The sequence below is a fragment of the Notechis scutatus genome, chromosome 4 (genome assembly GCF_049901735.1).
Source record: "Notechis scutatus isolate UNSWTSFEM ecotype Mainland chromosome 4, rNotScu1.2, whole genome shotgun sequence".
NCBI lineage: Eukaryota > Metazoa > Chordata > Lepidosauria > Squamata > Elapidae > Notechis > Notechis scutatus.
In genome coordinates, this window is record NC_142012.1 from 71,241,789 (window position 1) to 71,265,794 (window position 24,006).

The 24,006-nt window shown below is 53.4% G+C and overlaps 1 protein-coding gene and 1 long non-coding RNA gene across 4 annotated transcripts; both read left to right on the forward strand.

Annotated features, from left to right (window-relative positions):
- Positions 1 to 740: 740 nt before the first annotated feature.
- LOC148130772 (uncharacterized) lies at positions 741 to 4,808 on the forward strand. Its single transcript, XR_015749300.1, has 3 exons — positions 741 to 906; positions 2,155 to 2,229; positions 2,487 to 4,808. It is a non-coding gene; the product is annotated as an uncharacterized LOC148130772 (long non-coding RNA).
- Positions 4,809 to 7,297: 2,489 nt separating this feature from the next.
- On the forward strand, positions 7,298 to 20,875 carry LOC113427224 (solute carrier family 2, facilitated glucose transporter member 3-like). 3 transcript variants are annotated; one of them, XM_026689691.2, is made up of 10 exons: positions 7,298 to 7,418; positions 10,844 to 10,940; positions 13,955 to 14,115; positions 14,465 to 14,705; positions 15,016 to 15,178; positions 15,756 to 15,943; positions 16,378 to 16,482; positions 16,955 to 17,056; positions 17,828 to 18,031; positions 18,602 to 20,875. In XM_026689691.2, the coding sequence occupies exons 1-10, from the start codon at positions 7,387 to 7,389 to the stop codon at positions 18,815 to 18,817; spliced, it is 1,509 nt and encodes a 502-aa protein (XP_026545476.2). In that variant the 5' UTR covers positions 7,298 to 7,386; the 3' UTR covers positions 18,818 to 20,875. The 3 variants fall into 3 exon arrangements, with proteins under 3 accessions (XP_026545476.2, XP_087819843.1, XP_087819844.1); XM_087963717.1 differs by lacking the exon at positions 7,298 to 7,418 and adding an exon at positions 7,589 to 7,739; XM_087963718.1 differs by lacking the exons at positions 7,298 to 7,418; positions 10,844 to 10,940.
- The last annotated feature ends 3,131 nt before the right edge of the window (positions 20,876 to 24,006 follow it).

Below are 24,006 nucleotides of genomic sequence, written 5' to 3' on the forward strand. Positions count from 1 at the left end.
GGTTCCGGGCCCTGCAGGAGGGGGGAGCCGTCGGAAGGGCACCCCTCCCTTTTGCTCCAACCGGGAGAGCTCCTGGGCATGGGCAGAAATCCTGGCTATTGAGGAAAATGAAGGAAAGCAGCAGCTCTGCTCGGCCAAGGAGCATTCCTAGGGGGTACCTTTCTGGCCCTCCTTGAATAGTAAAATTTCAAATGCCTGTGGCTGCAATCCAGAAACTGGACTGGTTGGGCCTCTCTGGGAAGGTTGCTTCACACACCTATCCTGCTCTCTGCTTAGATTCCTGGCCTGCTCTTCGGATGCGCTCCTCGCCCTCCTCTCCTTCCATCTCTCCCCATCAACAATTAGCCGGCAGGTAGAGGAGCTGTGAAGAGCCAAGGCCCAGGAAGGAAGCTGGGGTCTTTCCCATGGCCCCACCCCACCCTTCGGCCGGCCTGCTCCTCCTCCCCTGAAGCTGAGCTCTGCTGGCCTTGCAGTCAGAATTTGGGCCAAGCCAGGCCCAGAAAAGCCTTGCAGCCTTCAGACTGGCACTTGGGACACTTGAGGCAGGAGGAGGAGGAGGAGGAGGAGGAGGAGGAGGAGGAGGAGGAGGAGGAGGAGAAGAAGAAGAAGAAGAAGAAGAAGAAGAAGAAGAAGAAGAAGAAGAAGAAGAAGAAGAAGAAGAAGAAGAAGAAGAAGAAGAAGAAGAAGAAGAAGAAGAAGAAGAAGAAGAAGAAGAAGAAGAAGAAGAAGAAGAAGAAGAAGAAATGGTGGGGAGAAGCAAACGTCCCATTTCGGGAGGGCTGGGGTTCTTTTTTAATTAGTCTTGGCTTTTGTTCCCTGCACAAAACAAATCAGGACTGGTTAGATGCAGCTGCTGCCGCTTGGCCCTGGGTGGCCACCCGTTGGGCTGAGGATGGTGGCATTAAGGTAAGTTTCAGGGGGCGGCTGGGGTGTCACCATGGCCTCAGCCACCTTTGCAGGTCCAAGCTTACCTGCTGGGAGGGGGAGTGTTGTAACTGCTATGCCCAAACGCTGCATTTCCCCCACCCCCTCACCTCTCAATGTCTGGAGGTGCTGCTTCTGGGGGGAGGAGCAAAGAGGCCCGGCCAGCTCAGCTTGTGGGTCCTTCTGAGGACAATGGCACTGAAGGCAGGAAGTCCCCACTTTGGGGGAGGATCATGGATAATCAGGGTCCACGATCTGTGAAACTGCCCCCCCATTTTTGCATCTTTTTCTGAGGAGATTTGCAAGTTTCCTGCAGTGCTCCTGGGGGGGGGGGGCTTCCCTCAAACGCCCTTCCTGGGAGGGGGGCTCATGAGAATGGTCCCGTTTGGCACTTATACTGGGGGTGTGGGGGGGGGGGCAGACATTGCATGCTCACTCAAAACACAACCCCACAACAACAACAAAAGGGGGTGGGGGTGGAGAAAGACTCCAAAGAAGAGTCCTCCTCCTCCTCCTCCTCCCAGTTGATGTGGGAAAGGTCTGTGAGGGAGAAAGTTGTGCTTGGACTCTCTCTGCGCCCTGCTGAACGTGGGAGCCTTTTGAGTGGCAGCCCTTCGGCAGGCCAACCGTGTAGTCGGGGAGATTCACAAAGCGTGGTTAAAAGCACCAGTAGCCATTGGCCAGGATCGCCAAAGCGCTCCCTGTTTTGAGGGACAACACAGTTAAAGTGGTGCTGGGGTTTTTTCCAACCCCATCATTCCAACCATCATTCTGACTTTTTGGACCATCCCACCCCCCACCCCGCCCCCAGGGAGAATACCTTCAGAGTCTTGACCGTCTAAAATCGGAATGACCTTAGAACGTTCTTGGTTATTGAAAAGTTTGTCATGCAGGGTCCATTTCTAGTCTTTCCCCAAGGAAGGTGAATCCTTGACAGAACCTCTGAACGTGCTCATTCAAAGTGGGAAATTAAAAAAAAAAAAACAGGTTAAAAACTTGGGGTGTCTCCAGCTGCGGCTTCCTGTGGGCTTCTCCCAAACTCCCCCACTTCCTCAGGTGGCTTTGGGTGACTGCACCCTTTCCTGGATCCCACAGCTGCGGCTTCCTGTGGGCTTCTTCTGAACTCCCCCACTTCCTCCGGTGGCTTCCTGACATCTCTCTGGCCTGGTCCTTTAGGGTACCTCTTTCCTCTGCTTCACCTGACACGCCTTCTCTTCCTTGGCCTCCCAGCGCAACACACCTGTGGGAAGAGGAGGACAGCAGGACGTTGCAGGTGCCAAGTGGCCTGGCTGCCCATCTCTGCAGGTGGGGGATTGCGGTCCCCCCATTTCCTCTCCTTGGGGGGGCTCCTCTCCTGAGGCAGAAGAGCAAAAGGAGGGTCTCTGGGCCAAGGAGATGGCGGTCAAGGCAGGGAAGGTGTGAAGGAGCGCTCTGCCCCCTGCCATCCCGGGGTTGGGGGGGGAGGTTGGCCCTCCTCAGAGGCCTCTCTCCTCCCAGGACAGCTCCTGGGACTCCCAACTTGCCCCTCCCCCCAGGCCTGCTCTCCTCTTCTTCCTTCCTAGGCAGCATCCACTCTGGCCTTCTTCTCGATGGTTGGACCCTCCCCAGCTGCCTGCGGAGCCGGCTCTGCAGGCCTTTCCAAGGCTTTCCTAGAGGGGCAGAGAAGGACAGCTTTACAGGCAGTCCCTGACTCGTGACCACAATTGAGCCCAACATTTATGTTAAGTAAGAAATCTTTTAAGTGAAATTTACCCCATTTTACAGTTTTTCTTGCCTCAGCTGCTAAGTGAATCATTACAGCTGCTAAGTTAGCCCTACGGTCCTTAAGTGAATCCGGCTCTCCCATTGACTTTGCTTGCCAGAAGGTTGCAAAAAGGGGATCATGTGCTCCCCCCCCCCCCACACTGCAACCATCATAAATGTGAGTCAGTTGTCAAGCATCCGAACGAGAACCACATGACCCGGTTGTAAGTTGAGGACCAGCTGTGTTTTGCAGGGTGGTTTTGCACCCGAGCCTCCTTGCCAGGCAGAATCTTGCATGTGATATTCACTCCTTGACAATCTATTTAGCCTGGTGATTTCTGGCCCTTCTGTGGGTCCCTGGTTGGGACAAGAAATTTCAGCCACCAAATCGGATGAAGGAGTCCCAAAAGCCCCACTAAGGAGGAAGGAAGGAAGCAGGGGAGGGGAGAGGTCATAGGGCTGGGTGGATCCCTGCTGATCCCTGATTCCTAAGGATATTCAACCTCCCCCAGCAACAGCAGCTGTTGTTTTCTCTTGACCTGGCAAAGACAAATCACACAGCCAGGAAAGGCCTTGAAACCCTGTCTGGACACGATGGATCCTTGCACAGAATTTTAGGCCTTGGAGCATGGACATCTGCTGAGGATATTTGGTAAGGAAAGAAAGAAAAAGGAACGAAAGTAAACCCCACCCAGGGTTCTCCATCTGTGCAGGAACGCAGAAATTGCCATGGAGGACTTTCTGCATCAAATGCAAGTCCATTAAACAGGCATGCAGGAATGACTGTGCAGGATTTCAATTGTCCTGTGACCTGCCGAGAATTGGCCTTTGTCAGGAGACCCACAAATTCTTGCATTGTATGGCTGACGCTTCTATTTGTGTCCGAAGGTGGAAGAATGAGAGATCTGCTATCCTGGATCTCATCTTCATCAATCTCTCTTCTTCAATAAGGAATTGGTTGGAGGAACATGAGCATTGTAGGAAAGAGACGGGGTGATGCTTGAATTTGTGGTCTCCATGAGAAGGAACTGAAAAGATTCAGACCTGCGTACTGGAATCCGAAAGACCAGATTTTGACGAACATCAAAGCATGCAAAGACTTGAAATCTCGAAGGAAAACTGTAGAAGAATGGGAAATTTTACAAAACATTATGTGGTGGACGCAGTTTCAAATAATCCCGGTAAGAAAGATTATGGGAAACGATAGTACCAATTCAGGCCATGGCTGGAATCCTGTATCCAGCTTTAATTGCTACAGTAAAAAAAGGATGCTAAGGAATTGGAACAAAAGAATTTGCTAAAAAGGAGCTGGTTCCGCTGGGCCTTAAGGAAGAGGAGTCAGGAAAGCAATCTTCCCATATGGAAAAAAGAGCTGACCCAGGAAAGAGGGTGCGAATTTCTCCTCTTGTCAGGGCTGCAGGCAGGACAAGAACCAAGAGCTGGAAGCTTCGCAGAGGCATCTCGGTTGTGAGGCTCTCAAGAAAAGACGGGCAGCCCTTTGTCTGGAGTGCTCTGAAGCTTCCCGCAGGATTGGGATGAAAACTTGCTTCTAAGGCCCCTTTCAGCCCCATGGATTGTACTAAGAATATGAGCACATGTTGCAGTCCATCCTTCAAAGAATTAATAGGGAAACAAGGCCAGCTCACAGTGTGGTTTCTCTAAGAAATCTGATACCACAATTTGTCTGAAACACAATTTGTCACCCAAATCACAACTGCCAAAAAGTGTCTGGTTTAGAATGACACAATCTTTTCACCTGGATGCAATTCAGTATAATGCTTTTAAAAGCAATAAAATTACTGAAAGTGTGAAGCATGATGCAATCCGCCATTCCTAGTAAGCATCTGACCATTTCTTCTATTCAATGTTTCTGCTCCCAGACTCAGTGAATCGGCGTTTCCACAAGTAGCAATCACTGCTAATAATCCAACTGTGGCATCTCCACTTGGGCACCGCTGGGTGTGCCCCACTCAGCCCCCCCATGAGGGAGGCTGGGCTGATTTCTCTGGCTACACCCCCCCACACAGGCAGCGACATTCCGAGAGAGAGAGAGAGAGAGAGAGAGGACCTCAGAGGTTTGTCCCTGTTTACAGGTGCACTTTTGGCTTCATCACCAAATAATAATAAAAACCACAACCACCAACAGCTTCTCCGATTTCTTGGGAAACTATTTATAGAATGATTTTAACTGAATAAGGACAATTTTTGTGCATAGGCAAACAAGAAAAAAAAAATTTTTCCTGCCTGAGTAGCCATGTCATGTCTATTTTTTTTTCCTTTTTGAACGTTACCTACTTGGGGCAAAATGGAGCCTCCTTTACCTTTCCCGTTTTTAATTCTCCCATTTCTGCCACGCAGCCTGAGACCCGAAGCATTTGGTGTGCTGTCTTTTTCCAGCTGCTCCAAAGCTTGGAAGTGAACCTCATTCATCACGACTTACATCCCGTACAGTGAAATGCACCAAGTGAAGCCAAATGCTGTCTTTTCCAGGGCTGGAGTGCCACTTGTACCAGGTGTGTCCAAAATATCACTGGGATTTGCCAGATGTTGAGGGAAATAATAGCCCTGGCTCCATAGGTCTCCTTGACCAGACTGTGGATGTCCGTTAGTCTTTTCACAATAAGCCCAAGGCAGCCAATTCGTCCGGAGTGTCAGGCTCTCAATCACAGCCTCTTTCCAAGCCCCCTGCCCATCACCTTTGTGATTAATGAAATGTTGGGCTGATGTTTCTGACAATTGCAGTTTCCCTTAGAAAGCATCACAGGGCAAAAACTTTTATAAACAACATTAATATTTATTAACCATAGTTCCAGAAAAGGAAAACCACCGGTATTTTTTAAATTATGATTTTCATACAATGATGAGCCTTTTAACCTTCAGTTTTATCCTTGGCCATTCATGGTCACTTTTCAAGGAGTGCAACAGATAATTAAATGACCTGCCCGATATTATAGAAACAATTGAGCCACAGTTTTAGCAGTAGTTCCATTGCATTTCCTGCATTGAAAATCTGCAATGTATGTCCGGAGGATGTCGAGTAGACTTTTGACCCTCACATAATAAGCTAACACTCCAGACCAATCCCACTTGCAAAATTGCGTCCTTTCCCCAAGTGACTTTGATTCAGTTTATCATTCATCATTTTAAGTGAGTTGTTGCAAGAAGAATTTAGATTGGCCCATATTGAAACAATTGGACAGCAGCATGGAATTTGCAACATCAACGTCTATTTAATGGAGGGAGGGGATGGCCATTTCTTCCAAGAAGGTCCATTGAATGCTGCATCTTCACCAAAACGCGAAGGAACAACGAAAGGCCAGGAAAAGATGAGGCTGTCGGAGATCCTGGGCACAGCGAATGTTTTGGGCGAACCTCATTGGAGCATCTCATTCTATAGCGCCTCCATCCATCCAGTCTACAAAAAGTAGCCAAACAGGATTGGAGACTGGCAACCGGCAATACCAGGCCGGCTTGCTTTAGGCCTACAATAAAACGCTGAGCAGAACATCTGGGATGGTTGGTCAGAGGGAGCGAAACTTTGTCACACACCCCCCCCAGGCACATTGCTTTCCTGGCATCCCTTGGACATACCCTGACGTAGTTCTGTAAAATTCTGCATAGGCCACAGGGAAGGTTCCCGGTGGTATAGCCCCCATTCCAGCCCAGGGAGTTTGGCTCCCCTAAGACCCTTATCACCTATGGGTGCACTTGCCCAGAGAGGCACCTTTTCCTCCCCTCCCCAAAGGCCTGAGCCCCTGGTGCCCAGCGAGGAGGAGCCGCTGCTGTCACCGGCAGGGCGTCCTCCTTTGGATGCCAGGCCTGGTTGCCATGGCAACTGAGGAAGGCAGCGCGCGTGTGGTGGTGATGCTGAACCCGATCTTTCCACTACGAGGCCAGGAGGGGAGGGGGGGAGGGCGCCTGGGAAGGCGGCACGTCGCCCTCGTAAGCAGGCCGGCCCCGGAGCCAGGAAGCCCCCACGCGTTCTGCTCGGTGCCTTTTTGCTTCCTGGGGGGAAAAAGCGCCGCCAGCCAGCCACCCCCCGGCCCGAGCAGAAACGGGCAAAGCCAAAAATCCCGAGGAAGCCGTGGCCGTGCCAGGCGGCAAGCAGCCCTGCCGGAGGCGGCCCCGCTCGGCGTCCCTTCTCCGGGATCCCTCCCTCCTAGCGGCTTTTCGCGCGGGCTGAGGCCGGGGGCGTAGGCCCGAGCGCTTCTCCTCGCAGCTTCCGACCGCCGCGGGCGCCTGGAAGGGAGTCCGAGGGCCCGCTCGGGTCCGGCTTCTGTCGGGGGAGAGGTGTCTCTCGGGCGGGTCCGGCTGCTCGCCCTGCTCCCCCTTCGCGGGGCTCGGTCAGAGCCAGAGCGGGGTCTGGCGGCTCCCTCCACGGTGGGCTCAGGAGGGGCTGGGGGTGGGGCGCTGCCCGCCGCTGGACTGCGAGGGTCCCCTGCCCGCCTTTGCCGCCCGGCTGAGGGAGGGGAAGGGAGGGGAGGCTCGAAGCCGCCCCGCAGCCGCCTCCGCCCGTTTCGCGGCCCTAACCGCCCGCCCCGCTCTCGTCATCGGGGGCGAGGCAGCCGCGCCTCTCCCGACGGGCCCCCCTCCCTGCCCGGCAGCCCCAGCAGTTTATAAGGGCGGCGGCGGGCAGAAGCAGGCAGGCGCGCGGACGGCATCTGGGCGGGCGTGGAGCCGGCGTATCTGCAGCAGATCTTCCGACGGACGGACGGACAAATGGAGGCGGCCGGGCCGCGGAGCAGGGGAAGGTCAGCGCTGGTGGCGTCGCTTGGCGGAAAGAGGCGCGCGGAGTTGAGGCTGCCTGGCTCGGGCGGGCGGGCGCAGCGCGGATCCCAGGAGGATATGCGGAGCCCGGCCAAGAGCGCTCTGGGCGACCCAGCAGGGAAAGGGGGGCCTCGGCCTCGGGCAGCCTGGGAGGCTTCGAAATCCCGCGGAGGGCCGGGGCCATCGCTTCTCCAGCTACGGTGGGTGTAAGCCGCCATGGTCGCAGCAGCGAGGACTCCGCCCGGACTGCCTCCGGCTACCTCGGTCCGGCTGCTTGACCGGGGTCCGTTCGGAGGAGAACCGACGTGAGTGAGTGAGAGAGAGAGAGAGAGAGGTCGAAGCCCGGCTGGTTTGGAGCTCCGGAGGGGTGCCGGCAGCAGAGTGGGCTCGGCTAGGGTTGCTCCCCATCCGAAGTCTTCCCGAAGACCCTCAGCAGGTGTCAAGGTCACCTGGAGGTAGGAGGGAAGAAGCCCCGCGCCCGACCTCCAAAGGGGGACAAGATCCACCCCAACCCCCCTCCCTCCGTCCTTGCAAATGCCAGCACTGCCAAGGGGAAGGCAAGATGTGAACAAGGCGCTTTTGCAGATTTCCTGCCATTTTGCTGCCTCTTCTTACCCCCCGCCCCCCGCCTTCCTCCCGCCATTTGTACTGTGTGTGGCTGCAAAGGGTGCTGGGTGGAACAGACCCTCCATCCGTTGAGGGTGGCAAGCAGAAGGGTTGCACGGGGGTGGGGGGGGGAGGGTTGCTAGCAAATGGCTCCCAGGGCTAGAACATCAGAAGGAAGGAGGGAGCCTCCAGCCCCTGCCCTTCAAGGCCGTCCCAGGGTTTCGGAAGCAGAAAGCCACGTGGTCTGTGGAAAGAAATTGCAGCTGGAAGGCCAGAGGGGCCCAGCCAGCACCCCAGCTTGCCCCATCGCTAAAGGGTTGGCCTGCAAAGCCATCCAGCTCCCCCTCTGACTCTCTGCACTGCACAGGAGTTGGCAAAATGGCATCTTCCCACCTCACTGCGGTTGCCTTGAGTCCTTCAGACCCTGGAGCTTGTTTGTGGCTCTGCGATTGGGTCAGCCTTAGGGTTCCCCCTCAGCCCTTCAGCCTTTGTCCTTCATCCTTGGGGGATAACTTGCATACCTGCCTTGGGCTGTTGGGGGATTTTCACTGTGTTTGAGAGTATTTAAGAGTGATAGCTGAGGGGGTGCTAAGAAGCCTTAGCTGGACATTTGTTGGAGGTTCAAGACACAACCTCAGTCATGAAAGTGGGCGCTAAATCCCTTCCCAACACACACGTCCCCTTGAATCTATTTGTGCAACCGTAGAAGAACCGGTTCTCTGCCTCTGATATCTTTTAGCATCACAAAAATTAAAAAGCAAACCTGGCCAATAAAGCTGTTAAAATGCAAACAAAAATGGGGAAGAGATAGCAAAGTGAACACCACTTCACTGGGAGCAAAGATTCCTCTCTGGACCAGGAGAAGATTTGGGATAACCCACAAGTGCTCCAGACAGTTGCTCCTAAAGGGGAGACAGCAATCTGCAGTGACTTTAGAACTCTGGGCAATGAGGAAAGAGGCGACTTGCTCAAACCACATTTGCTGCCTTCAAAAAGACACTGCAACTTCCTTTTCTATTGCTTTTTTTTTTTTTTTAGATTTTAGGAACATTCAGAAACAAGTTTTTACAATACTAGTTGAATTTCTTTCAATCTTTAGTGGAAGAAGTTTTAAAACCCAAGTTTAAGGATATTTTTGTGGAATAAAGAGCAAAAAGGTGATTACAGTGTTGATTTTAGAAAGTTGCAAACTGACTAAGAGTCCATATATGAAATATAATGTTGAAATTAATTATATGACTACTTTCGGTGAAAAAATGCTGTTATAAATCCTTTAAAAAGAAGATAGGATGGAAGTTTAAAGGTTGGACACTAGAGGGAACCAGAAAGAACTAAACAGTACAATTAAACTCTGACTTAATATAGAATGGAGCAGAACACGTTAACATTGGATGTATTGAAAGATACTTTTGAACAGTGAAACCAGACACTAACTTTAAAAGAGCCTGCCATTATAGATTCTTTTTAAAAGATGCGATGCAAGAGGTTTTACTAAACAAGGCTGACCTGAAAGCGGATTTTAAAATGGCATGCCATAAGAATGATATGGCAAAGTCCTACACTGGATATATAAATGAAACCAGTTGATGTCCTAATAATTAAAAAGTATATATCAACCGAGTGACCAGTGTAATTATTTTATACTGGATTTACAAAACAGGCATTAAAATTTTGAAGAATTTTGAGAGAAGGACCAAAGGAAAAATGAAATCAAGCTATCAAGATTAAGATTGTTAAAAATAAGGAATTTAAGGTTGGTTTATTTGACCAAGGTTAAAGTAGATATGTTGTTAACTCTGGTAACTCTTAATATAAGATGAGGGAAAGACGGCATCATCTATTGTATTTTAATAGAAGGTGAAAAGTAAATATATAAATTCTTTATACTTTTTGGTGGTGAAGAACGAAGCCATTTATTTTTATCATCTATATTATTTTTACTATATTATTTTTATTTTATTTTTAATTATTGCACTATTTTTAAATTTTTATTCTTTCAGTTTCTATTCGTTTTTATATTTTTAATTGTAATAGTTAATGGAATTATCACATATACAAAGAACTCCCTAATTCTGGAAGCGCAAGGGGACGGCTACCTGTTGCAGGAACCCAGTTTACTTTCCATTGGCAGCCTGAAATCTGGGCCTCCCACGTGGCTTGGCTCCCTCCGGCCCAAAGGGGACCCAGGAGTCGGGCAAGGGGGGGGGTCAGCTGGGGGGAGGAATCAGATCCACTGGGGGCAGCAACCAAATGATTTCCCACCTGTCTTTTCATTTTGCCTATTGCTATGGAAACATGGACTTGGGTGGGCGGAGAGCCCATCTGCTGGGGAAAGGATAGCGAGGGGGCGTGGGGGGGTTTTACCTTAGGATTTGGTTGTGGGGTGCAGCAGCCCTGTGGAAAAATGGGCACCCAGAGATGTTTGGCAAGAGGCAGAGCATGAAGCCGGCCTGGAGTCTCTCAGCCACCCTCAGGACAAGAGGTTGCCCCAAATGTTGCACCTAATGGAGTGTGGAGAGCCAGCTGGGGCCCTGACTTCTGCCCGGGAGACCCTGGGCCACTGCTCCCCGCCCAGCCCTAGGAAGAAGCCAGTAAGGCAGGCCCTCTGAAATCTTGCCCAGGAAACTGCAGGGACTGTGCGGGGGAAGGGGATCGGGGGTGGGGTGGGGTGGGGTGGGATGACCTCTAATGAAGGATGAGAAAATGGGCTTTGAAGGATCTGACGGAGGAGGAGGAGCTGCCATGAGGCCCTTTGCCTTGGGGGGGGCGGGAAACGTGAACCGTAACCCTGCTGTCTTTCTAGAAGATCACCTGCTCCCTCCTCGCTGCTGTGTCTGTGGCAGCCATCGGATCCCTCCAGTTCGGAGTACAACACGGGGGTCATCAATGCCCCTGAGGAGGTAAGGCGGGGGGGACGAGGCCTGGGGGTGAGGGGTTCCCAGCGGTCTTCTGCTCCCGGAGAATCTGCTGGAGCAGCAAAGGGGGAGGAATGGGGGCCGGCCCAGAGGCAGAAGGGGGCCTTGTGGCCTTGGTGGGGGAGGTCCCAGGGATGAGAACCTGGTCTCTCAGACTGAGGAGAGGGAAGGGATCTCGTGGCCAGGCGAGAGCGGGAAGAGCTCCTCTCTGCTCTGAGGCCTTTCAGAAAAGGGGAGACGGAGGAGCCTCTCCTGCTTTTGTGGGAGCCAGAGGAGCCTCTTGGGGGGTTGCCACCCATGGAGGCCGGCTCAGAGAAGTGGCGGCAGGAGGGAGGCCAGTCCGGCATTTCCCTTCCCAGCCCTGAGAGCCAAATGGCTCAACTTCTGGGCTGAGTCAGAGGCCTCCCGAACAGCTGGGCTCCTCTCCCCACGGAGGGCCCTTTCTGTGGAAGGGCCGGCCTTCCTGGCAACTGCCGCCCACCCGGGCAGGGTCTGGCTCTGGCCGCTGTTTCTCAACAGCTGGCCTCCCCCCCCTCACTTCGGGAAGGACCAGGGAAGGACCAGCGAGAGAGCGGCAGCCGAGGAGGCCTTGAGAGTGGGGAATGGGGGAGGTGTAGCCCCCCCCCATCTCCATCTCCTGGCTCCAGGCCTCGGAATGAAGCCTGGTGCTGCTGGGGGTTGGTTGTTTCTGCAGAGGGTCACCGTGGTTGGGGGTAGAGCCCCCCTCCAGGGCTCCTGGGGGGATCTTGGGGTTGTCTCAGCCGCTGACCCTCCCCTGCCTAAAGGGAAGAGCCAAGGCCAGGAGCCCCCTTCAGGTGGTCTCAGGGGCTGCTGGCTGTGTGGAAGAGCTGCCTCTTTGCGTTAGGAGATTCACCCTCCCTTCTGCAGGACTTGGCCAAGTCACAACGTTTTTGGACATGGTTGAGCATTTTTAATTAGGGTCACTCTAGCTCCATTTTTCTTTGGTAAATAATCCCCTTTACTCAGGATCTGGAACTGAAGAACAAGACCCCCCCCACACACACACACCCCCAACGGAGACGCAGGAGCAGCATAAGTGGGGAGTGGAGAATCTTCAGCTTGAGATTCAGTGGATTTCTTGGATTCTAGGTCTTTGGAAAGACACCCCCCCCCACTAGCCCCGCGAGGCAGTCCGGGCACGAAAGGCAGTCCGGTTTTTATTGTAAGGAGGCCTTTTATTGTAAGGAACCTTGCAAAGCTGAAAATATTCTCCTCCCCTTCCTCTCCTTTAAGTCTCTGACAAGCTAGGAGGGTCTGTGGGCTGAGGCATCTTTGCAAACCCTTCTCCCACCCGCCCACCCACCTGCCTCCCAAGGACTCTCCCAGGAAGGAGGGCACCATGCCAGGCAGAGGGGCTGGGCGTTCCCTCCCAGCATGGCCAGGCCGGGCCCAGCCGTGAAACCTCCTTGGGGGCCTGCGGAGGGGAGGAGCAGGAGAGGAGGAGGCATTGGCTGAGTCACAGAAGGGGGGCAGGAGGACCAAGGATGTGTGACGGTGGCAGAGATGTCCGGCTGAAATCTCCCCAGCCCCTTCCTCCAGCCAGCCTCCTTTCCCAATGGGGAGGAAAATGACTCAGGGAATTCCGAAATAGTTTGTCTCTCAATTAGGCCACTTAATGGGGAGGGCAAGATGTGGTGCGAGAGGAGGAGGAGGAAATGCGTGGGTTTCGCTCCCCCTGAGGATGACTCATGCGCCGCATCCTGCCATCTATGCTCATGATGGAGGGGAGGGGGAGGCAGGATAACGGCTAGACAGGCCCCTCTCCTGGTTCCCCCCTGCCGGCCAGTCTCTGAGCTCTGTCTCCTGCTGCCCCCTGGTGTCCACGCAGAGGATCCCTTGCCCGGCTGCCCCCTGCAGCCCAGAGTGGGAAGGGAGCTGCTGGTGGCAGCAGAGGGGCTTCTCCCACCCCCACCCCCCGTTTTAACAAAGCCCCAATGCCCCTTTTAGGAAGGAAGGTTTTTACATCCCTGTTAACCACTTGAGACCGTGGGGGCACATTTAAAAGAGTAACCAGTAATTAAAACGTGGCTTCTTAGATCTACCAGCCCGTGTTTCATGGAACAGACCTGGTGGGTATCAGAGAAGCATTTGATCTTCCCCTGTTGCCTGATGAAAATGCAAGCACACTTGTAACACGAGAGTCAAAGCCGTTTTTCATGAGGATTGAGGGGGAAAAACCAGCCTTGCAGAATCTACTCAAGGAATGTCCTGGTTTTTCAAATCTTGGATGCCTTGATTGTTGTCTTCTGCTTGCCCATATTTATTTAATCCTGGGAACATCTACACTTTGATGGCCGTTTCTTTGAGGCCTGCTCGTCTCCAAAAAGGATCCTTTTGGAGGTTTTTCTCAAAGCCGCACAAAGGATGGCTCTGATTTTGTTGTTGTTCAGTTTAACCAGATTGAGAAGCCATTCATATAATGGAATGAGGAGCACAAAGAGCTTCTTGAAAATGTGATCCTGCTAGATACTTTGGGAGAGACAATTTGGTCCCAACTTAGCCAAAAAATATCCCCAGCCAGTGTGCTGGTTCAGTCCAAGTATTGGAGGACGTTGTATTGGCAAGGAATGCTTCTATTCGAATGCTCCTCGGTGTCTCCGGGCCACCATCATTCGCCCCTGATGTGGCCTTGCTCTTTGGAGGAGGAGGAGGGTTGTGAACGTAGGGTGGCCAGCAGCCCAACACCTTCTGGGTCAAGTTGTGGCAATACAGCCCCAGGGCTAATAATGGGCAGCCTCCCCATTGGCAGGCTTTTCTTCAGGTGGGGGGCCTTGGCTTGGGCAGAAGCCCCTCCTCTGCAGGAGGCCCTCGGGGGGGGCAGTGGCTCAGACCTTTTGAACGTCTGCCCTGTGAGGCCTCCTGGGTTGGTGGGTGGGTTGGCTCCCTTCTTCTCCTGGCTGTCCTGGTCCTCGACTTCCCCACGTTTTGCTGTCTTTTTCTGGTTCAAAAACTCTGAACTTCCCTTCCTGTCCTTGCAGATCATCAAGGGCTTTTTCAACAACACGTCGCTAGAGCGGACTGGACACTTCATCTCCGAGAGCCTCCTGACCGCTCTGTGGTCCCTTTCGGTGGCCATTTTCTCAATTGGAGGGATGATTGGCTCTTTCTGTGTTGGGTTTTTGGTCAACCGGTTTGGCAGGTGAGTGAAGAATGGCACAGGAGGGGCGTGAGAGGGAAAGCGGGCGAGGGGCCCCCAGTCCAAAGGGGCCCTTGAGATTAAGCTCCTGGGCCTGTGCGTGGTTCCCCGCGGGGGCCATCTCTACAGGGCCAGGGCCTCCAGCACCAGGCGCTAATGCCAGGTGCCTCCTTGCCACGAACGGCAGAGCATCGCTGGCCCAGAGATTGGAGGAGAGTGAAGCCCTGAGAAGCGGCCGGTGAAGGCTATGCTGGAGCCCCAGAGAGCTCCCTCTGTCCCCCCTCCTCTCGGCCCTTTTCTAAGGCTTCTTTCAATTCTCTCTCTTTCTCTGGACCTCCCCCTCCCTCCCCAGGCGAAACTCCATGCTGCTGGTGAACATTCTGGCCATTGTGGCTGGCCTCCTGATGGGCTTCTCCAAGCTGGCCTCGGCAATGGAGATGCTGATCCTCGGGCGCTTCATCATTGGGGTCTTCTGTGGCCTCTGCACCGGCCTGGTGCCCTTGTACATCAGCGAAGTTTCCCCAACTTCCTTGCGGGGGGCTTTTGGTACCCTGAACCAGCTTGGCATCGTGGTGGGCATCTTGGTGGCCCAGGTGAGCGAGCCCTTGTCAGCCGGGGGGGCAGATACCTGGGGAAGAGATCAGTGCTCCGTGAGGAGAGGATTCCTCAGCTCAATCTGAGCCATGGGATTTGGGGCTGGGGGGGGGCCTTCCCTTGGACCTTCTGGGTCCACTCCGGGTCGAGGAAGGCCATGGAGCCCCTGAGGGTCAGCAGCCCCCAGGAAGAAGCCCTGAAGAGGCTGGGAGGAAATCCTCAAGCCCGGCTGACTGGCTCCCTCCTGGCACTTCGGTTTTTGAGGAGGGGGCCTGACCCTCGCACCTCTCTTTTCTTGCCCCCCCCCAGGTCTTTGGCCTGGATGTCATCCTGGGGACAGAAAGGCTCTGGCCGGTCTTGCTGGGGCTCACCATCATCCCAGCCCTCCTGCAGCTGGCGACCCTCCCCTTCTGCCCCGAGAGCCCCCGTTTCCTGCTGATCAACAAAATGGAAGAGGAGAAGGCCACCAAAGGTATCACATCTGCAGGCACCCGTTTTAGCAAAACGTCTTGCCAGGCAGCTGTTAACCCCAAAAGCGTTTTAGCCGTAAATGGAAGGATCGGTAAAAAGGGAGGCTTTGGGGAAGCAATCCCTGCTGGGAAAGAGGGTTCCTGGGAAGGGCCCAGCGGACTTCGGAGCCTGCATCTCCTTCCCTCCCTGTTGAAAGAAAGAAAGGCCGCCAAGTCCTCACAGAGTTCATGGCTGCTCCAGCCGCTCCCTCCGGATCCTGGACAGGAGGCCTCTCTGTGAGACCCTCTTCTGAACCAGCAGGCACAATTCTCCGTTTGTTCTGCGGATCAGATTCTGGCCTGCTGGAAGGTAGCACAGCACAAAAGCCCATCTGTGCACAGAGGCCTCTCCTTCCCGGCCAAGGCAGGTGGACTCGCAGCCGTCCGTCATCTCTCTTCGGCTTCTCTCTTTGCTGCCTTGCCTGGGCAGGAGGAGGAGCTCCACCAGGAAGAATCCTTTGGGCACAAAGCCAACAGGAGCTCTCCTGCCAGAGTGAGGCGGCCACAGGGCTGACTCGGCCCGTGTCCTTCTCCCCTCAGTGCTCCAGAGCCTCCGTGGCATCCAGGATGTGTCCAGCGACATCAAGGAGATGAAAGAGGAAAGCGCCAAGATGTCCCAGGAGAAGAAAGTCACCATCCCAGAACTCTTCCGCTCCCCCAGCTACCGCCAGGCCATCCTCATCGCCATCGCCTTGCAACTCTCGCAGCAGCTCTCAGGCATTAACGCGGTGGGTGGCTCCTCCAAGGGCCGGCCGTCTCCATGTGGGGATGGAGGGAAGCCACATCTCTGGCGGAAGGGAGGGGAGCTGGGTCCACCGGCAGGCAGGAGAGCAGCCAGGCAGGAGAGCAGCCGTCAGAGGGGCACCCAAAAGGCAGGATGCCCATTGCAGCCATTCAGTGGAAGCCAACCCTCTGCTGCAGGGATCAAGAGGGGCTGTGGGGTCAGTGGCGCAGTGACGCCATGGGAGCTTCCTCTGGGTGCCCCTCGGGGCGCTTTTGCTTGGCTTCGTCTTTCCGGTTTTAAAGAGATTGCGCTCACTGAGGAGGTGCAAGAGGGCCCGCCTCCCTTCCTCCCCTGCCCTCCTGGCGGATGCTGTGCTAGGAGAGTCCCCAATGGTCCCCCCGTTCTAAGTGCCGCTGTCCCCTCTCGGCCCCTTTCCAGGTGTTCTACTATTCCACTGGGATCTTCAAAGATGCCGGAGTGAAGCAACCCGTTTATGCCACCATCGGGGCCGGCGTGGTCAATACCGTCTTCACTGTGGTGTCGGTAGGTGGTGGCAGTGGATGGGAGGTCCCTGCGTTGGGTGGGTGGGTGGAGGGCCTGAGGTGGGAGACCCTCCTGGAAATCGGGATGGACTTGCAGGAAAAACATCGGGGGATCAGCTTTGGGCGGATGGTGGGGAGCCATGACGCTCAAGGAAAAACGGGGCCTAGATGACTCAAGTGCGACCGAGAGGTCAACCTGGAGTGGTGGACATTCCACCCTCTGGTGCCCATTGGATGAGCCCTGGAGGTCCACGTGAGTGTTGCCTTTAAAGTGTGGCGCCCCACTGGATCTCTACTGAGAGGGGATTCCGGGGGGTGCTGTAAAATAAGTCAAGGGTGGTGGTCTCAGCCACAGGATCCCACTTGACCATCCCCTGAAGGAGAGTTTTGGGGACCATTCCCTGTCCCTCTCTGTGGCAGGGAGGTCTGCTGCTGCCCTCGGCAACCCTCGGCCTCCTCTTCCTCTTCTGCAGCTCTTCCTTGTGGAGCGGGCGGGGCGTCGGACCCTTCACCTGGTTGGCTTAGGGGGCATGGCTGTCTGCGCGACCATCATGACTGTGGCCCTGGCCCTGAAGGTAGGCAGCAGCGTTTCCGCTCCGTGGTGGTCCCCTCACCCTCCCAAATTGGACTGAAGCTCCACCCCCGAAGAGGCAGAATGGCTGTTTCCTGCCTGGAGTGGCCTCTCCTAGGGGTCCCGCCTCCCCCTCCCCCACCACCATGCCTGGAACCCCTCATCCAGTTTCCTGGCAATCACAGGTAGCCCAATCTAGCGTAGACATAAGAGAGTCAAGGCCATTTGCAAAGCTGCCTCTGGGAGATAAGAGCCTCTCTTCTCCGTGGTTCATGGGAGGACAGGGAGTCCTTGATAAAGTCTTCCTCCCACTCGGTTTGGGAGCGCAGGAATCAAAACCAAGGTCATGAATTACACACACACACACACACACACACACACTCCCATATATCCCAATGGTGAAGTGGCCAACGAGATTGAAACAAAACGGATGCAACACAAGAGCGCCACCAACCCGGCATAAAGATGTTTGGAAAGATAGAAAGTGGAGAAGGTGTGAGAGATTTCTCCAGGTACTTTTCCAGTTTTAGGCATCTCCTTGACTAAAATATTTTGCTGGCCAAACAAGGCCCGAAATAAGAATGAGCTGGGAGCTGCTTATCTCTGCCCTCCAAGGAAATCTGGAGTTGTGCAGTCTCTGCTTGGACTATCTGACCCAAGAAAGGTTCCTGGTTGATTGATTCCCAGGTGAGCAGATGCTAAAACTGGGATTCCCAGGTGAGCAGATGCCTCCCTGGGATCACAAGGGGTTAACTCTACACCTCTGTTCTTGCAGAACATACTGCCTTGGATCAGCTACATCAGTATTTTTGGCACTTTTGCCTTTGTGGCTCTCTTTGAAATTGGACCTGGACCGATCCCGTGGTTCATTGTGTCTGAACTCTTCAGCCAGGGCCCTCGTCCTGCAGCTGTGGCCGTGGCTGGGTTCTGCAACTGGGCCTCCAACTTCCTGGTGGGCATGCTCTTTCCCTATGCAGAGGTAAGGACCCCACCTTGGACCTTCTCTGTGGGCTTAGTTGTGAACACAGTGAAGTCGGCTCCTTTCCCCTGAGGTTGGCCGTCAAAAATATCTCCACAGGTGGGAAGGAGGAGGAGGAAAACACAAGCCCTGACAAGGGGCCAAGAACTGCCGGCTGCTGCTGTTGTCAGAAGGGCTGTTGAGAGGGAGAACAGGAAGGGTGGGCTTCCCTGCAGTCCATGGCTCAGTTGACACCCAAGTAGAAGAGGGGTTGCGTCAACGTTCACTTTTAGCAAGGCTCCTGCTCCTCATGAAGAACCAAGCCATGGAAGGTCCTTATCCTTGGGACTCCTGCTCCTGGGATGACCTCGGGTGACCCTGAGAACGAGGTGTTCCTTCTGATGGCCTGCCATCCATCTAGTCTGGCCATATGAGAGGGGATACGATGGAAGGGATGGTTCAGTTTGATAGGGGAGGAAATGGGCTGTTGACTGAAGGACTTGGCTGGGCTCCTTGCAGGCCAGAGCTGCTGTACGCTTGAACTTCCATCGTCTCAGAGCAAAGATAACGTTTTCCTTCTCTTCCTTGCAGAAATTGTTGGGGCCTTACGTTTTCCTGATCTTCGTTGCCTTCCTTGTTTTCTTCTTTTTCTTCACCTTCTTCAAAGTCCCTGAGACAAAAGGCAGGACTTTTGAAGACATCTCCAGTGGGTTTGAGAGGCAAACCGTGAATGGTTTTGCTCCAGCCACTGGCAACAAGAGCTCAGCGGTGGAATTAACTAGCATTCAGCCTAAGGAAGATGCCTAATTCCCCTGCCCCCCCATCCTTGCTTGTCTCCCAAAGGAGCCCCCCCCACCCCTTTGTGCCTGTTGCTGTTTCTTCATGTGTCCCCTGTGACTTCCGGTCCTTGCCGTGGCTTCGGGGCTCCACTAGGACAAGAGAAAGGCAGCGCTTCTTCCTGCCACCAGACCTCCTCTGGAGGATGGAGGAATGGCCCCGAGGGCTCCTTGAATCGCTTGTTACGTGACGTGGAGGCTGAGCCATTTTTGTGGCTGGCTGTTCCTGCCTCCGAGGCCGGTTCCTTGTCTGTCCGTGAGTTGACCCTCCCTTCCTTCCTCCCGATGTTTTGCAGTGTTTTCTACAGGGTGAAGAAGTGCAACACACTGGAATTTACCTAAAGGTGAGGGGGAGTTTTGCTCTTCCCCTCCGTCAAATGAGGGCGGGGGTCTTCCAAGTTTGGGAAAAGTCAGATCAGACCTACTATTTGTTTACTAGACTTAATTTATTCCTTGTATCACTTTGCTTGGAAATATTTATTTTTATGCAATACTCCACTCCTCTGAGTCGGAGGACTAGAAATAAGCATAAGATGACTTTTTTCTTTTTAAAGAAAGAAACCCGGTGATGGGTGGTGGGACCCCAGAGAGACCCAGGGGGTGGGGGATGAGCCCGGAGACCCTCCGATTGGTGAGGCTTAGAAGAAGCAGGCCCTGAGGGTTGCTCAAAGGGGGAGAGTGGAAGGCATCGCGTGAGGAACACAGGCGGAGTCAGGCTGCTGGAGACCCCTGCTCTTCTCCCCAGGGAGGACCCCAGGAGGGTGAGGGTGGGGGGGTGAGGAGGGGGAGGAGCCTTGGGGTCTGCACCCCTCCCATAAGTGCCTCCTTCAGTGGGCTCTGATGCCAGGGAGGGAGCTGGCCCTCTGGAAACCTCACTTGGGACATCTGGAGGACTCCTGGGTGGGGCCCGAGGGACGGCGGAGGCTGAGGCTGCTTTCTGGGACCTCCAGAGGGCATCCTAAAGGGGCAAAGCTTTAGTGGTGCAGCTGCAGCTGCCACCTTGACCTCCCCCCCCCAGACATCCCCAGGGAAGCCATTTGTCTTGTAAAGGAGGCAATAGAGTATTTTTAATCCCTCAGATGCTGTGGACCCACTGATTCTGGTGACGGGTTTAATTTCCTCCTTTATGGTATGATTACATGAAAAAAAAAATCAGACGTTATTTGCTTAAGGGTATTTTTGCAATCTTTGGTGGTTCGATGAAATCAAAAGAAATTTTGAGGATGACGAATAGGCAGCTAAGACTTCCGATGAAGGAACTTGAGACCAAAGCTACTAAATAAAAGAAGAAAACTATAGGGTTTTTTTTTCTTCTCCTAATCTATTTATTTATTGGAAAGAGTGTGAATAGTTGTGTCTGGCTTTACGGTCTATATTTATATCACGCAAAGAGACTTTGCTGGTTGCTCTTCCTATGTCCAGGGGACAAAGTCCTGGGAGCCCCCAGGGCTGCAAGCTTCCCTCGGTGGAGTGAACGGACCCCCCTTGGCCCCCCTGCCCCGCAAGACCCTGTGGGGACCCAGCCTCTTCTCCTGGCCAGAGAAGGGCCCACCTTGCCCAGCCCAATTGCTCTCTGTGTGGAGGATGCAAGAGGGAGGCTAGAAGGGTCCTGCGCAGAAGTTGTGGTCGTCTTCCTGGATGTGTTTTAACTGGAAGCTGGCCAAAGGGAGCGCTGGGCGGGGGGGGGGGGGCTCCTCATTTCTGGAGCCTGGCTTGGCTACCTGTCTAAGCTTGGAATAGTTTGCATTCTCAACTGTCCTCCACCCCACCTTCCTTCAAAAACCTGTACCTCATCTCCACTCTGCCTTGTTTTTCTGAAATTCTTTTTTTAAAATCCTGATTTAGCTCATTGAACGTTCATTTATCTCCTCTCTTCCAACAGAGACATTGTGGGAGTGCAAAATATTCCACATTCGAAATATATTTGTAAGTTTTGGCTTGTGTGGTGAAGATATAAATGTTATTCTGAATGTGTCATTTTTAAAACAAAACAAAATAAAATAAAATGAAACTTTTGGCTGGCTATGGACATGGGCCTCTCTCTCTCTCTGTCTTTATTGACCCACATCTAACTTTACCCTCTCTCCTGCACCTGTAACCAGTGTATTTTTTGGAAGGCCCAGGCTTTACACTGCTGGTTAACACCTGTCCAGGTTAATATGGCCCCACTCAGGGTAGGAGCCCCCCCTTCGCCAGAGCCCCCCACTCCCAGCAGGTCTGTGCCCCTCCCTCCATCCGTGCCAATGACCCCTCCCGCCTCCTTTTCCCCTGGTCTGCTCCGAACAGCCCCAGCAGGCGGGGGGGGGGGGAGGTCGGCCACGAGAAGAGAAAGAAGAGGCCACGGCTTTGCACCCTTTAGAAAGGATGGGGGGGGGGCAGGGAGATGCATGGATTCCTAAATGCCAGACTCAGACAATGCAACTCAACCCGAGGGCCCCAAGCAGAATATGACCCCGTGTGTGCCAGCCAAGACCCAGGGAACCCTGCCAGTCCATGTGAGGGAATGCTGGAGGACGGAAAGGAGGCTCTGAAGCATTTGGCGCTGATTCTGGTTCTCCACAAAGACCTTCAGTTTCTCTGGCGTTTCAGCTTGGAAGAATCTCAGGTGGAAAAGGAACCTTGTTGATTATGGTAAAAGGCTTGTCAACTCATCCAATATTTCTCTGGCCTTTTAAGAGTTGCCAGCAGAAAGGGAGGGGAGGGGAAGTAGTGCATTCCTTAAATGCTTTCATAGATCATTCCTAGGAACTGAAGTTTCTGCCGTGCAAAATTCTAACTGGAGAGCCTGATATAAATCATCTTTTTACTATTCTGTATCCTGTACAGATGCAGACAGATAACTCCACAAAACATCCGTAATGAAGTACTTCTATTGGGTCATCAGGTATCCTCATAACTCACATTTGTGACGAAGTTCTTTAATGACCAATCCTTTGTATATCTGTCTTGTAGGTAAAAAGATGATTTATCTTCTCTCCTTTTCCCCCCATGTTGTAGCCATAGAAGTAGAAGAGTTACCACGAGTCCATGAGTTCAGCCAAGAGTGAGGAAAACCTACCCCAACCCCGAGGGTCAGGATGACAGATATGGTCACATGACATGGACTACATTTCCCAGGATACCTTTAATTACATTTCCCATGATGCATTCCCTTAAGGGGACAGCTCATAATTCCCAAGTAACTATCCAATTCCCATAGACTGGCTGGGACAGCACACTGATTGATATGGGATTGACTCTGGGATATGGAGGTGTCCCATTGGAGAATATGAATTATGATACACCCGGGGGGGGGGGGGAACCAGGGTCAAGGGTGACAATGAATTACGTGTCTCAGAGTCGGCTACACCCAGGAAGCACCGGCATGTTCGCTCCTAATAAATCATCTTCAAGCTCTGAACGACCTGGCTGGAGGCTCATGATTTAAATGGGGGTGAATACCGGAGCCCCCCTCCAATGCAGGATTGGCCTCCCATCCATCCAGGACGGCCTCATTTCCACTTTGTCTCCGATGTACTTGTGGTCTTTTTCACTCCTACAGTATATTGGCCTCCTAAGACGTTTTCTCTTGGGGGAAGGGCCAGGATGTTCACTCCCTCAACTTCTGAGAGTTCATCCGCATTTGGGCAGCTGCATCTCCAGGCCTTCCTTTCACACAGCAACTGGGCTTTCATGCTCCCTCTAGAGCAACCTCTCCCAAAGTGACAAGAATCGCACCTGCTTGATGAAAAAAGGAGGTTTCGAAAGAACTCAGAGCGAAAGCGAAAATAAAACCCTGCATTTGCTGGCCTTGAGCATGTTTTACCTCCTCAGCAGAACCTTCTTTGCAAGCATTTCCCCCTCCCACGAAACCCCCTGGGAGGAAAGGCTGGGGAGGGGGCGCTGGGTTCCCATCTCCCTCTGGATCTGCACAGAGTCAGGTGGGCCGTTTCCAGCCCCCCCCCAGATGAGACCTCCCCAGCTCCATACCACAGAGGGACCCAGGTCACCAAGCAGACTTGTTCCTTTGTGACAAACGTTGAATCTCCATCTTCCAACGGTTGTTTTCCAATCAGGTGCACTGAGCCTCCTCCGGTGCCTTTCAGGCCACCCACTCTCTGGATTTTAACCTCCTCTGATTTCACGGAAGGCCCTTCTGAGCTTCCGGGCCATGTTGATTCAGCCCTCCCAGCTGGGTCCGAGTCCTCCCCGAGAGGCAGGCAGGCAGGCAGGCGAAGGGTTTGAGGGCCCCTGGTTCTCGGTCCCTGAGACCCTGCCAGCTACTGTCCATCCTTCCAAGGATCCAGCTGGGCTCCGTCTTCACCGTCACAGTAAGGCAGGACATAAAAATATATTAATTTTAGAGAAATAATGACACAAGTTTTATAGATAGTGAAATATGTGGCCTCAGCAAGAGAAAGAACAAGGAAGTGTGAAATGCCAAGCCACAAGGATCATCTATCAGTCACAAAAGTCATATTTGCCAAGATACCTTGTCTCGCTTGTAACAAAACCACAAGCTAGGGAGTTTAGCAAGATGGGTTTGTGACATCCAGCCAGCCTAGCCTAGCAACAGGGGACGGGGAAAGCTGTGTTTCAAGTAACCAAGGAATACCTGATGTGTTTTGCCCCTTCTGAAGAAGCACATAGGCATGTGCTGTTCAATAAGAAAGTTGTTCAGAAGTGACTCTCGCTAAAATACTCTGAACCTGTTTGCGCAAAATAAAACCAACTTATTTCTGGATTCCAAGGTCTGAGTCTCGTAATTTCCTGCAACAACAGAGAATGCGGCACAACGTCTCCCCCGGCAGGGCTGGAGCTCTGGCTACCTTCCTGCGGCCGCCTCTGGGCTTTGGGGGGGGCGATGTTTCACAGTCTGCCCTCCCTGCTGGTCCCCCGAGACAATCCTGACGCTGCTTTTGTCCCTACAGCCCCCCTCTCCCCCAAGGGAAGGGCAGAGAAATGGGGGTGAAGGCAGCCCAGCCACGAAGGGGGGGGGGGAGTTTGCCCCATGGAGGGGCAGGGGGTGCAGTCCCAGTTTCCCCCTTCCTTGGCCAGAATAAATTCTCCTCCAGTGGCTCACAAGGAGGAGAAGGAGCCTTTCCAACTGGCCTCCACGCAGCAGTGGGATTAGCCAGGTCAGCTGGGCTGCATTGGCACCACTTTCATTGCACTTAAGTT